Below are 13175 nucleotides of genomic sequence, written 5' to 3'. Positions count from 1 at the left end.
GGTTACATTAGTGCAAGCTCATACTCTTTTCAACATAACAGCTCCCCTCTGGCTTTTAAACAATTTTCTTAATTATATTAATAGCAGTTACATCAGTCAGTTATATAACAGTTATTATCTCCAGTTATTTAAACAGGCCCAATCTTGCCGAAGAGCAGAACCTATAGGTGCTCTGTGTGACCCACCCAGGTTGTGCAGACACAGTGACTACTTTATATTCTCATGGGGAGGGGGGAGTGATGTTCCTTCCTGTCCCAGAGTCTGTGCCTGATTCCATTAGCTCAACCACCACTCTGACAGGTGGGTCCTTGTAAACAAGTCTGGGGAAAGTGCTGAGCCTGGATAGTCCTCCCTGGCCTCTTAGCATGGGGCATCCTATTGAGAATAGAGATGGAACAGCCCAGAGACATCTTAAAGCCAGCACTGCTGGATTCCTGTGATTATTTGAGAATCCCAGCTTTTTAGTTAAAAAAGGAAAATTTTTAGTCCACAGAGTTGCAGAGAAAAGCCTGGAAAAATGAACCAAGTGAATTCTGAAGGGTCAACAACCAGAAGTCCAAGAAAAAGCACTCCACATGTGTTATGTTTAAAAAAAAACTCTCATGATTTCTAAGCCAATCTCATGATTTTTGAACACTTAAATTCGGCAAATTGGAAATTACACCACATTACAGAAAGTAGTAAAACACAGCCCTACTCCCACTCTGCACTCAGTTCTAGTTACTGTGCAGATGTCCAGTCCTGGAGGTGGGGGAAGGGGAAGTAGTGTTAGTGAGGAGGGAGCCAAGAGGAGGACCTCACAACAGTTCTTTGTCCCTGTACAGCTCCATGGCTCGCACTTGTGGCCTAGTTTATCTTCCTCTCCACATACACACCAGTTGCTCCCAGCAGAGTTTGACCAGGGGAGCAGGTAATCTAGATTCCCTATGCAGCCATGTGACATTGCTGCACACTGGCCCAATAATAACTTGCCTGTATATATCATCTTCCATCTGAAACAGGCCCCAAACGCTTTACCAAGGCTGACAGAGGGATGTACAGACTGCAGAAGATCAAATGGCAACCTTACAGTCTGCTCTGAGTAAGGATGGAGTGCTGCACCATTACTCTGTTTGACAAATTGGGGATAGAGCCAAGGCTCCTCGCACTTACCCCTCCAGGCCCCATCCCTGCCAATTTGCCCCTAGTGAAAAATGTTGAGTAGGTAGCCTGTCAAATGCCAAATGCCCCCCTGCTTCTGACATGGACAACTCAAAATCTGATCAAGACCAAACAAGGGATCAAGGATGAGGTGGAGGTTACACCGTGTGGATAATTAAAAGCTGTAATATCTAGTCCAATGATTCCCCTTGTTATGTCCCATAGAGATCACATCACAGGCGCCAAAATGCAACCACCTATGAGGTTAGACTCATAGACCTTAAGGTCAGAAGGGACCATTATGATCATCTAGTCTGACCCCCTGCACAGTGCAGGCCACAAAATCTCACCCACCCTCCTAGAATAATCCTCTCACCTATATCTCAGATATTGAAGCCTTCAAATACTTTGAAGACCCCAAGATGCAGAAAATCCTCTAGCTGTGATCTGTACCCCATGCTACAGAGGAAGGCGAAAAACCTCCAGGGCCTCTGCCAATCTACCCTGGAGGAAAATTCCTTCCCGACCCCAAATATGGTGATCAGCTAAACCCTGAGCATGTGGGCAAGACTCATCAGCCAGACACCCAGAAAGTTCTCTATAGTAACTCCTATCATCCCTCCATTGACCTATTTCCCACTGATAATGAATGGTCAATTAGTTACCAAGATCATGTTATCTCATCAAACCATCCCCTTCATAAACACATCTAGTTTAATCTTGAAACCAGATAGATCTTTTGCCCCCACTACTTCCCTTGGAAGGCCATTCCAGAACTTCACTTAACAGGACAGTGGTTTAACGCTGCATAGAAATATTACATAACATAGATTAAAGCACAAAATGAATAAGAAGAGCACATCCAAATGAAAATGAATTGAGAATTTAACTAAGCAGACTATAATTACCTAAACTGGCATTTGGCCAGCACACCAGGTCAAATGGACCTGTTCTTGCAAAAAGATTGCTAATATCCGTTGAAATCTTGCTACAAAGACTTTAATCAACATAGATGATCAACATGTAAATTTTACATCTGATCAAAAAGACAGCTGTTATAAATTCATTTTCATTTGTTGACATTGGTACTTTGATACTATGTCTGAAGATACTTTGAATCAGATTGCTAAAAGTTTGGGATACTTTTGGCAATACAGTTAATACAGGTAAAATAAGAGCTCTTCTTAGTATGTTCCTTAAGTCCTGAATGAAAATGGTTAATTTAATGTAATACAGCACAGATTATGTTCAGAAAGACTGTGGGCCCAGTCTTAAAGCCGTAACATGAACAGTACTGATGTAAGTAAAACCTGTAGGATTAGGTGCTAGGATGCTATGGGATTTTGTAGTAATATGAGCGTGTGGTATCAATTGGGATTGCATGTGCTTTATGAGGTGTAAGAATGGTGTTGTGCAGATACTCAAGAAATCAATATAATCAGCTCAAATTTCTAAGCTGTGTAATTAAGATAATACAAATTTCATATACTGAAAATGAGTTACAGGAAAAGGAATCAAGATATTCTTAATCTTAGTACAACTACAACACTCGTGTTCAGCAACATGATGAGGTCAGTATGATAGAAAGACAATGTAAATAGTTTAGGTTCAAACCAGATTGGTTTAGATATTTTATAATAAAAAAAATGTTCATACGGTACTTATTTAACTTCTAGCTATGTGGTTAATAATTCTAATGGCTAGTTTTGCCCATTGAAATACAATGAATGGTTTCCTTTTTAAGCATAGTGTTAATCATAAGAAAAGGTGGACTGGAGTGGATTGTAGATGTTTGTCATTTGGAGCATGTTCACTGTCCCATCCCTTGTGCATATTTTTAATCTCCTAATTGTAAAGTGTGAAATGCCAGAGGTCTGGAAACAGGTTCCAGTTAGCACTTTTCATAAATACACAGTAAGAAGTCATCTCTGTAATGAAATGGAATGTGATTTTTTGTGGACCATATATTGGTATTGAGAAAAATTTGATTTTTGTCTCATCGTTTAATACAGTTATATTAGTAAATGGAAGATAACTGTAGTACAGTCACAGTGATGTCTGTTAATATGTTGAGGTTCTTATCTATTGACATAGAGTCTTGTGAATCGTTTTATTTGTAAACCAATTATATTTTGGCATTTCAGATGCAGACAATAATTTTCAATAGGCTTTAAATCAAAAGTGGTTAAAACCTATTTTGGATTACAATGCTGGATGCTTTGGCTGATAATTTTAGGCATTTATGTGAACCTATACTCTTGCCTTTCTTTAAAAGTGCAGTGCAAAAAGTTCTGAATCTCCTGTAATTCAGTAGTTCTCCTTGATTATGGTGACACTTTATGTATAGTGGCTTTTCAATCAGAACGTTAGGAATCATTGCAAACAGAATGTTTGGAATGAATCATTGAAACACAGAATGTTAAGAATAATTAAAAAAGGGATAGAGAATGAGAGAATATCTTATTGCTGCTGTATAAATCCATGATACGCCCATATCTTGAATACTGCATACAGATGTGGTCACCTCATCTCAAAAAAGATTTTAGCAATGGAAAAAATTCAGAGTAGGGCAACAAAAATGATTAGGGGTTCGGAATGGCTGCCGTATGAAGAGAGATTTAAAAAGATTGAGAGTTTTCAGCTTAGAAAAGAGGAGACTAAGGGGGGATATGATAGAGGTCTATAAAATCATGACTGGTGTGGAGAAAGTGCATAAGGAAAAGTTATTTACTTGTTCCCATATAATAAGAACTAGGAGACACCAAATGAAATTAATAGGTAGCAGGTTTAAAACAAACAAAAGGAAGTATTTACACACACACACACCCAAAAAACCCCCACACAGTTAACCTGTGGAACTCCTTGCCAGAGGATGTTCTGCAAGTCAGGAATTCAACAGGGTTCAAAAAAAGAGGTTGATAAATTCATGGAGGATCAATGGTCCATCAATGGCTGTTAGACAGGATGGGTAGGAATGGTATTTGTTAGAAGCTGGGAATGGGTAATGGGGTGGGATTGCTTGATGATTACCTGTTCTGTTCATTCCCTCTGGGGACACTGTAGGAAGACAGGATACTGGGCTACATCGACCCACGATCTGACTCAGTATGGCCGTTGGTCTAGCTTATTTATTGTTTCTATAAATCATTGTACCGGTCTCAAGAACACTTTTGTACATTAAATGACAGGATTTTAAGGGTTTTATCTGTTGGTTTGAAATAGGGGCAGCACACAATAAAGTTAATGTATCAAGGAATTTCCATTGCAGGAGAGGGAAAAGTAAGTAAGTGTTCCGTCTTGACAAATGACTGCCCGTGCATGTTACTTGCTCATCTTTCTGTCTCTCTACAGTAATTCGTGCCGAACGAACACTAATTCCCTGACCCAAAAAGTTCGTACGCGCGCAACGAGCTGCTCTCATGAATCTACCGCCCCGGGGTGCAGCGCGGAAGCCCTGCAATGCCCGCACGGCGCTGCTGCTGCTGCTTGCACTCGGCAGGGAGCTTGTCAGAGCCCCGAGAGCGGCTCGCCACCGGCGCGCGGGTGCCCCTTTGCCGCCCTGCAGAATTACGCTCCCGCTGGCGTCCAGAAGCAAAGGAGCGCGCCCAAGGGCAATGGCCAGCCCGTCTCCCAAGGCGCACGCACGGGCTGGGAGGGGGGGGGGGGGGGCCCGGTCCAAGCAGAGGCTGCAACTTCCCTCCCCCGCCTCCGCTGAAAAGTTGCTGCCTGGGCGCAGGACCCGGCCGGGGCGCTCACCTATGATGATGGCACAAGCGCTGATGAGCCCGATCTCCTTCTTCAGCGTCACCCTGTCCGGGCTGCTGCTCGGGCGGGCGCGCGGCGGCTGGGCCGGGGCTGCGGGCGGCTGGGCGGCGAGGCCCTTTCTGAGGGTCTGGTGCTGGTTCTCCCCGGCCATCTCGCCCCCGCGGCTTGAGCAGCGACTCCCTTCCACACTGCCCCGCTCAGCCCGAGCGCCGCTGGAGAGCGCTCCGACGGCAGGCGCATGCGCCGCGGCTGCCCAAGCCGAGAGAATGGGGACGTGGGCAGGGGCGCTGGTGGGGGCAAATCTGCCCGGGGGGAGCCCAATGGGACAAGCTGCCGGGCTTCCCAATCGGCTCTTCTGCCCAGGCTCAAGCCACTACTTCAGCTGCTGCCCCGGGAAGAGGGGTTTGCACGTGCCCATTAGGGAAGCGAAGCTGGCGCCCCTAGCTGCCCTTTGCCCAGAGCTTCACTCTGCTTGCAGCCCGGGGCGGGGACTGAGCAGCCGGTGACAGCAGCCGGGCGGTAAAAATGACCAGGGGCTTAAAAATTCGGATCGGGGATTAAAGTCCTGGAACAGAAACCACCCAGAATGTTAAAACCACCCAATCTATGTCTGAGTGCGCTGGGAGGGATCTCCCAGGAGCAGGACAACCTGGGGCGGTGCTGGATCTGCAAGGATCCTCCCTCCCTTTGGCGCTGTTCCTCCTGGAGCTGCTGTCACTAGGGTGTGTTCCCAGGAAGGTTTCACAGCGTGAGATATTGTTGCCTCAGGACCTTTTTATTCTATCCCAAAATTGCCCAAGATATGGAATAAGTCTCTGGCTTCTGAGTGTCTTTCAAATTAGATTTTGAATAATATTTTTCATTAATCTATTTTTGTTTGTTGGCTGGTTGTCTTAGGGTTATTTTTCTCTCTAACAGAATTCACCAATATAAAACAAAATTCTTATTAACTGTTAATAGTTATGGAAGTGCTGTGCCAGGTCCTTCAAAGTTTATTCTTTTCATGTGCAATATCTTAATATGATTTTAGGCTTAATATTGAATAATTATCTTGGGCCATAATCTTACCTTAATAAATGACTGTAAGCGTAAATATGTCGCCAGGTGATGAAGTAATTTTCCATTAGCATTCTGGGCAGCAATCTTGAAAGGAAGAATTGGAGAAGTTGGTGTTTTCTGTTAAGTTCCGTTACTTGTTTGATACAAGAGATTAGTACAGTATAGCAGATAATGATAAATCCCAGGAGAGATCTACTAATATGAAGATAGCTGACTTTCCTCCCCAGTCCATTACCAGGAGAGGTTATCCAGTGTCACTGGGACCAATGCCATGTCCTGACATGAACCCTGATTGAGAGGAGGCTGGTATGTTAGCCCGGTACATTTTGAAATGCTGCTTTCTTTGTGTTAAGATTATCTTGTTTAAGAATGGGATGTTAGTTGGCAAGTTTCATAGGCCCAGAAATTGCTTCTTTAGTATTGGTTGGACTATTGTGTGTTTTAATGTGATTGGTAAATATCCTTCCTGAAATGTGGTATTGACAATCTCAGCCAGTAAAGACTCACATGAATACTAAGCATCTTTCACTAACCAAAAAGAGTCACCTGTGAAGGATGGGTTTGACACAAGAGGCCTGGATTCAGTTTTTATTTCTGCAACAGACGTCCTTGGTCAGGCAACTTAGTTCTCTTTGTCCCAATTTCCCAACTGTAAAATGGTTGTCATAGTATTTCCTTACCTCACAAGGATGTGGAGGATAAATACATTAATGTTTAGTATGGGAGGAAGAAGGAGCATAACAATATCTAGATAGTTACATGGGGTGACTCAAATTTCCTGTAATTCTTTAAGTATCTCTTGCTATGTGAGTGTTCTGAATTCACTGAATGTTAGAGGACTCACTGGTGAGTGTGTATTACAGATCTCCCTCTGTGCCTTATCCACAGAGGTTATGAGTTTGTAACAGCCCAGCTGTAGAATCTTGGCTCGTTAGTTCAAGAGGGTTTTAGTTCTAAGAGTACCAAGTTCAGTCTTTAGTGTGCCAGCCAAGATGTTGGACCATCATATTAATAGTCCTGAGTTTGGTGCATAGATACTGTTGGCTTGAGGATAGCATCTCATATATGCGTGATCTACTCAGTGAAGTTAGTTGACAGTTCTGTGTAATAAACCATGCTGACTTTTTGAACAGTATGAAAAAAGAGGACTTGACATGAATCAAAATGGAAAGTCCAAAAATTTCAGGTGGGCATGCTGCCTTGCCATTGGTGGCAGAAGAAACTAAGATCTCAGACTGTAATGCAGCTGTGGAATGTGACAGGAAGTTTTTGTATTCAACACAATCTGATTTTTCTTGACTTTTTCACTGTAAGGTTGGTCTGACAAATGAGAAATCATTTCAGGAAGTCAATGGACTATTCCCACTGAAGGCAATAGAGAAATTGTAGATGATTTTACTTTTTCAAGTAATTTCTGCTGCTGTCATGCATGGAAGACTTCATATTGATTTTCAAAGGTCATGTTTTATTCTCAAATTGATCTGTTACTCTGTAGTTGTAGTTTCTGAATTAATTGCTACTGTAACTACTGTTAAAATGCACCTTGCATATCTTTGTTTTCCTCAATCATTGGGATGTATTTTAATAACAATTATTTTCACAAACACAAGTTCCCAATGAAGTTTTCAGGTAAATACTAAACTGAAGAATAGCCCCATTTTGGTTGCCTAACTCCAGTCTCTTCCAGTCCTATCACTCTGGGTATGTCTACACAGGATCTTTATTTCAGCAGAAGGATGCAAATAGCGCTGAGCATTTGCATACTTCTTCCGTTTTTTTTTTCCGGAAGATGCTTTTCCGGTATTTACCCGCATCTACATGAGGCCGAATTTCAAAATAAACCCCTATTTCAAAAGACCCCTTATTCCTCCTACAATGAGGTTTACAGGGATCTTTCAAAATAGGGGTTTATTTTGAAATTCAGCCGTATGTAGATGCGGGTAAATACCGGAAGACCATCTTCCAAAAAAAACACCAGAGGAAGTATGCAAATGAGCAGCGCTATTTGCATCCTTCTCCTTAAATAAAAATTGTGTGTAGACATACCCTCTATGATTTCCAGCAAAGAATAAAAATAACGTAGGGTAATATTTTCAAAATTTTCTAGAAGACTTTTTCAAATTTTGTTCATAATCCCTTTTGTGTTCAGTGTTTTGTGCTCAATCTGGCCAATATCGGTCTCTAATAAAATATTTTTCAGGGAGTTAAGGTATTCTAAGAGCCTAATGTAATATAAGGTCAATTGACCTTGAAGAACAACCAAAAATTCAATTAAATGCATAGAAGTTTAGAAAAATATGTTGCACAGGCTATAACATGATAAAAAATATTTAAGATGCTATTTTAATGATAACATACACAGATAGGTTGTTTGGGGATAAATACTGGAGAAATTGTGGTGAAAGAGGATATATGGTGGACATATCCAGTCAATACAGAGCAGTAAGATTCAATTTGTAGGCAAATATAACAAATTATTGGGCATTTATTACCAAATTATCCTTTGACAATCTATCTGGGGCTCTAATAGAAATGGTCACACAAAAGAAAATTAAGAATTAATCTCTCATCTGCTAGTAGCTGATAGGCTATTCCCGAAAAAGCAAAAACAGTTCAATTATGGGAATAATGGAAAAAAGTAACACACTCATTATGTAGCCAGTACAAAAAAATAGATACCTAGCTATGTGGTCCAGTATTTTATTCAATACTCAGTCAAAGACCATTCACCTGGAAAAAAAATGTAGCATTGTCCATTTAAAAATATTAACATTTGATAGACATAATCGGCTTGCTAAAATATACAATTAATCACATTTTAATTAAATCAATAGAAATGATATCATGAGGCATTATAATGATGCTCATTCTGTAATATGATAACACCTTGCCTAAATAGAGAGTTCTGATGACTATTTTATTGTATAATATTTCCTTGCATAAAAGTTTACTGTTGTAATGATTAATGTTTTGTGTCTCATGTTTACAAGGCTCAGATTTTGTAAACCTGTTCAAACTTCCAAAACATACATAAATAAGAAACACAAAACAACAACAGTAAAAAAGAAAATCATGTGGCGTTGTTTCTTCTTTTCCTGCATTAGATTTTTGGGTTTACTTTAACTCATGTTTATAATGTTCTTTGTGGTTCTGTGTAGTGGATAAAAATCTTGTTCAGCACTCTTGTGCTGATTACTGCGAACCAGCACGCTGCCAGGTTAAAACGTGAACATTTTAGACTCGATGGAATCAGCTAAACTTCTCCAGAGCTGGTCTGTGAAAGCAGCATGAATTCATATTTTGCATTCTGGCCAGTTCAGGGGTCATTACCAGATGTACATTCATAAGAGTGTGAATTTCATCATCTGATTTGTAGGCTCTGCTCCAGAATCCCACTTGATGGCTTTTATCATGTTGAGTGAATTTTTTATTTTATTTTTTGTGCTCAGATAGTAAAAAAACAACACAACAACAAAGTAACGGAAAAAAGAACACTGACCTAGGAGGAGTTTTTAGGTGAGCAATAAGCCATTAATAGCTTGAACAGAAGGAAAAACCCAACTGTACTCTAAATTTCCTTACCAGCTCCCCCCCAGTTCAGTACATACCATAAGTGAAATCAGAAGGATGACAGAATGAACCCCTGCATGAGAGCGTCCTGGGGTCAGAGTACGTATTGAAGCACTGAGATGGGCATGCCCTTTACTCAAGGCTGCTACTGTGATGGGATATCCACCGGTGTTCCTTCTTAAGAGTGAGTTTTGTCTTGTGCACCAATATTGAGGTCGTGTGTGCTTGTTCGGATGTGTGCCACCGTGGCACCCAAGTTTTAAACCTCACCCTTTCCCCCTTTATCATATCCCCCATCCTCCCCTCACCCCATCTGCTCCCCTGGTGCCTGCTGATGTCCCTCCCCCCCAACTGTCCTGGCTTATGCACTTCTCACTCCCCTCAGCGCTCCTGGGACTTGCCCCACCTCCCCATCCTCTCTGAGGCCTGCACCTGCCCTTTCTCCCCCCGCCCCCGTGCCCATTGCTCTTGTAGCTCCCCTCCCCATCTTTTCTCCTAACACTTCCCTCTACCTACCTGCCCTGCCTCTCTTCTCTGCCTCTTGGAGTCTGTCTCTTCCCTCCCCTCCCCATGCCTGCCCTTCTGCTTCACCCCCACAATACCCCTGGTACCTGCACCTTACCTTATCCCCTGCACCATCTAAGTGCCTCCCTCTTCCCTCACTGCCCCTGCCATTCCAACACCTGCCCCCCTTGCCCTCTTTCTCCCTGGCACTCACCCCCTCACCACCTTTTGCCCCAGTTCTCCTCACACCCCTCTGCACCGTAACACATGACTTGCTCCAACCTCTGCCTTTCTCATGCCCACCCCTCCTTTCAACTCCTCTTCTCTTGGCACCTACTCCTCCCCTTCCTCTTGCCCCCATTGCCCCTCCCCTCTCCTGTCCCAGCATCACTCTGTTCCCTCCCCTTTCCTACCCCCCACTGACACCTTCCCATTTCCCCCACCCTTGCTCCTCTTGCCCTTTCCCTCATTGTCTCCTCTTGGTCACCTAGAATTTGTCTCTCCTCCACCCTGCCCCTTGGTGCCTTCCTTCTTCTCCTGCCCTGACCCCCTCCCCTCAGCACAAGCCCCTTCCTGTCCTTATCCCCACCTTCCGCTTAATTGTCCAGAGGAACTCTGCCCAGAGACATGACTTCAAGAGGGATCAGAAGTAGACCGCCACAGTGACTGAGCTATGAGGCCACGGTGGAATTCAGATTGGCTCATGATGGTACCTTGCCCTCCTGGTAAGAAGCTGTTGCTTAATACCACCTTTCTACTAAGTTACAAACACCTGGAGTATGTGCCAGGTATATCAACAAAGCCTCCTAATCAATGGTGCTAAAGGCTGTTAAAATGTAAAAGAATCTGCATGGTCATCTGGCCTCTCACCATCACCCTGAGAAGATCTCGTACCAAGGATATCTGAAGAGTTTCCATATTGTATTCTCTCTGAAAACCAGACTGACAGGGATCAGAGATCCCACATGGACATGCTTTACCCCAACCAATTCAATCCTCTTTTCCCTAACAGGGAATGATAGATAGGGGACAGTACTTGTTAAGACCTGCAGCTTGGATAGAGAGGTTTCTGAGGAGGGGTCCAAGAACTGTTTCTTTGTGAGAAACTGGCACCCTACTTTGGGGAATCACAATAGGGATGTGCATCTTTTGTTCTGCTCTCCTGCTGCTGGGCACAAAGCTTTCTGGTGGGCACTTGTGGGCAGTACAGGACAGGACTTAGTCCTCAATTGTAGGCAATAAACTTCTAAGTTTAGCTTAATTACTAAGCATTGTCAGTATTATAATAGGGCAGACAAGTCTATTAGAGTGCAAGTGGACTATCACACTTTCTTTAGAAGGCTGAGCTAAGAGTCACTATTACTTCTATGAAAAGGCTAGCTTTGGAACTTAAACTTGTATTTTGAAACTATTTTATTCTGCCAACAACAATAGGAAACAATCTTTTTTTTGTCTAAATCCGTTTTAGAACATTCAGCAAGTGTGTCTTTTGCCTGTGTGTTCATAAACAGTGATTTCTCTTTCTAAATTTTAGGAACATTTTCATCAGCTCTGAAGGACCAGGCAGGTGGCAGATCATGACACAGCTTTTGATATATACAAATCCATAGTGAAACATAAGAGTTGAAACAGCAGTGAGCCAGAAAACTTGTTGTAAAAGGCAGCAGTGACAAAGGATTACCCACACTTACTGCCAAAAAAATGTTCTTTTTTTTTTTAGGCAGAGTGCCTGTCTGTTTCACTGCGTTTTCTGCATTAGGATGAAGTGCTTTATGTTTGCGTTTTTATTTAGGTTGAATTTTATCCAGTGATTAAAGTAATTATGAAAAATGTGTAATTCAAAGGCATGTATATGTATAAATAATGGTTGTCTAAGGCAATTCTCGGGAGCAAAGACTTCTTTTAGACTGCGTTGGATCTGAACATACTGTATCTATTTGAATGACGAAACGTTAGTAAGCAAAAAAGCCAAAGTTCTTTGTAGGAAGGAAATTGCTGCATAGCAACTGCACAGAGAGGATGCACTCAAGCTTGCATGTGTTCTCTTTTTTTGCTATTTTTGTCCTGATTTATCAATGCTTTGAAATGTATAGAAAATATTAAAGTTGTTGGTAACAGTCATATCCTTATTTCATGTATTGGTACTTCAGATATTTTAAAAAAAGCAAACAAATCAGCTTAATTATTGTTCTCCAAGAAGACTATTTAGGTTGAATTAAACTTGTCACATGTGATGGAATTGTGCCATAAAGTTTTAACATAAATCCAAACACAAAACGTAAAAGTATGTTTGAGATGTATACAAGGACAGAGTTAAGATACGTAGATAGATATTTGACAAGGTCTCTATGGCCCAAATTTGACCTGTTCTCCTCCCTCAGTATTTATTTGCAAACTCCCTGTAATTCTTCCTCTCTCTCTTTTCTCTCAGATCCATTGCTCCACTGCTGGTTTTTTTAATATTTTGTTTTGATTCCAGTATCCATGAGCAGTTCTGCAAAAATGGGCTATAATATGCCTGTTGCACTAAAAAATATTTGGTAAGGAAACACAATTCAGTTTCAAGGGGCATTATAATCAAAAGGGAGGAAATAATTATTTTGGAATGATGAAAAATATCCTAGCAGTGTACTTTTAAGCAAAACAAGTGGACATGTTGATTTAGCAATAGATCATTTGAAAGGCAGCGTGATTCATGTTGTGAAGTCATTCTTTACTGATAACGGTGTTATAATTTTAGCTGGACTACTTTTTGAGAGTGAAATTTACCATAGCAAGCAGGCTGTGTGAAAGGATTCCACATAGTTAAGCTACATGAGTGGGTTCGCCATGCCCTCTGCAAACTGCACAACATGCCAGTTGGATTGGCTATCACTAGAGTGTATGTCTACACTGCAATGAGATGCTCTTGTCTGGCCTGTGCCAGCAGATTTGGGCTAAAGGATGCTTAATTGCTATGTAGACAGTTGGGCTCTGGCTGTAGCCCAAGATGTGGAACTCTCCCAGCTCAAAGGATCCTTGAATCCATGCTCAGTGTAAGCCTAAAGTATACATCCCAATTAAACAGCCCCAACGCCTGTGCCCTGAAAGCCCAAGTCAGCTGGCGCAGGCCACTCGTAGGTATCTAACTGCAGTGT

The 13175-nt window shown here is 42.0% G+C and overlaps 1 protein-coding gene and 2 long non-coding RNA genes across 3 annotated transcripts in view; 2 read left to right on the top strand and 1 right to left on the bottom strand.

The window, feature by feature from the left end:
• SLC7A10 (solute carrier family 7 member 10) overlaps positions 1-5526 on the bottom strand; it is a 101657-nt gene extending 96131 nt beyond the window's left edge. Inside the window, exon 1 of the mRNA XM_006114933.4 lies at positions 4897-5526. Coding sequence (XP_006114995.1) covers positions 4897-5056 — 160 coding nt within the window. The 5' untranslated portion in view covers positions 5057-5526. The remainder of the gene's footprint in view (positions 1-4896) is intronic.
• Positions 1-13175, top strand: part of LOC142831067 (uncharacterized) — a 176137-nt gene that overhangs the window by 76026 nt on the left and 86936 nt on the right. The gene's annotated exons all lie outside the window — the stretch shown is intronic.
• LOC142831150 (uncharacterized) lies at positions 8917-12276 on the top strand. The gene is made up of 3 exons (XR_012906814.1): positions 8917-9480; positions 10647-10763; positions 11573-12276. It is a non-coding gene; the product is annotated as an uncharacterized LOC142831150 (long non-coding RNA).

This window comes from Pelodiscus sinensis, chromosome 12 (genome assembly GCF_049634645.1).
Source record: "Pelodiscus sinensis isolate JC-2024 chromosome 12, ASM4963464v1, whole genome shotgun sequence".
NCBI lineage: Eukaryota > Metazoa > Chordata > Testudines > Trionychidae > Pelodiscus > Pelodiscus sinensis.
Note: the sequence above shows the minus strand (reverse complement) of the source record. Positions and strands in the feature narration are given on the sequence as shown.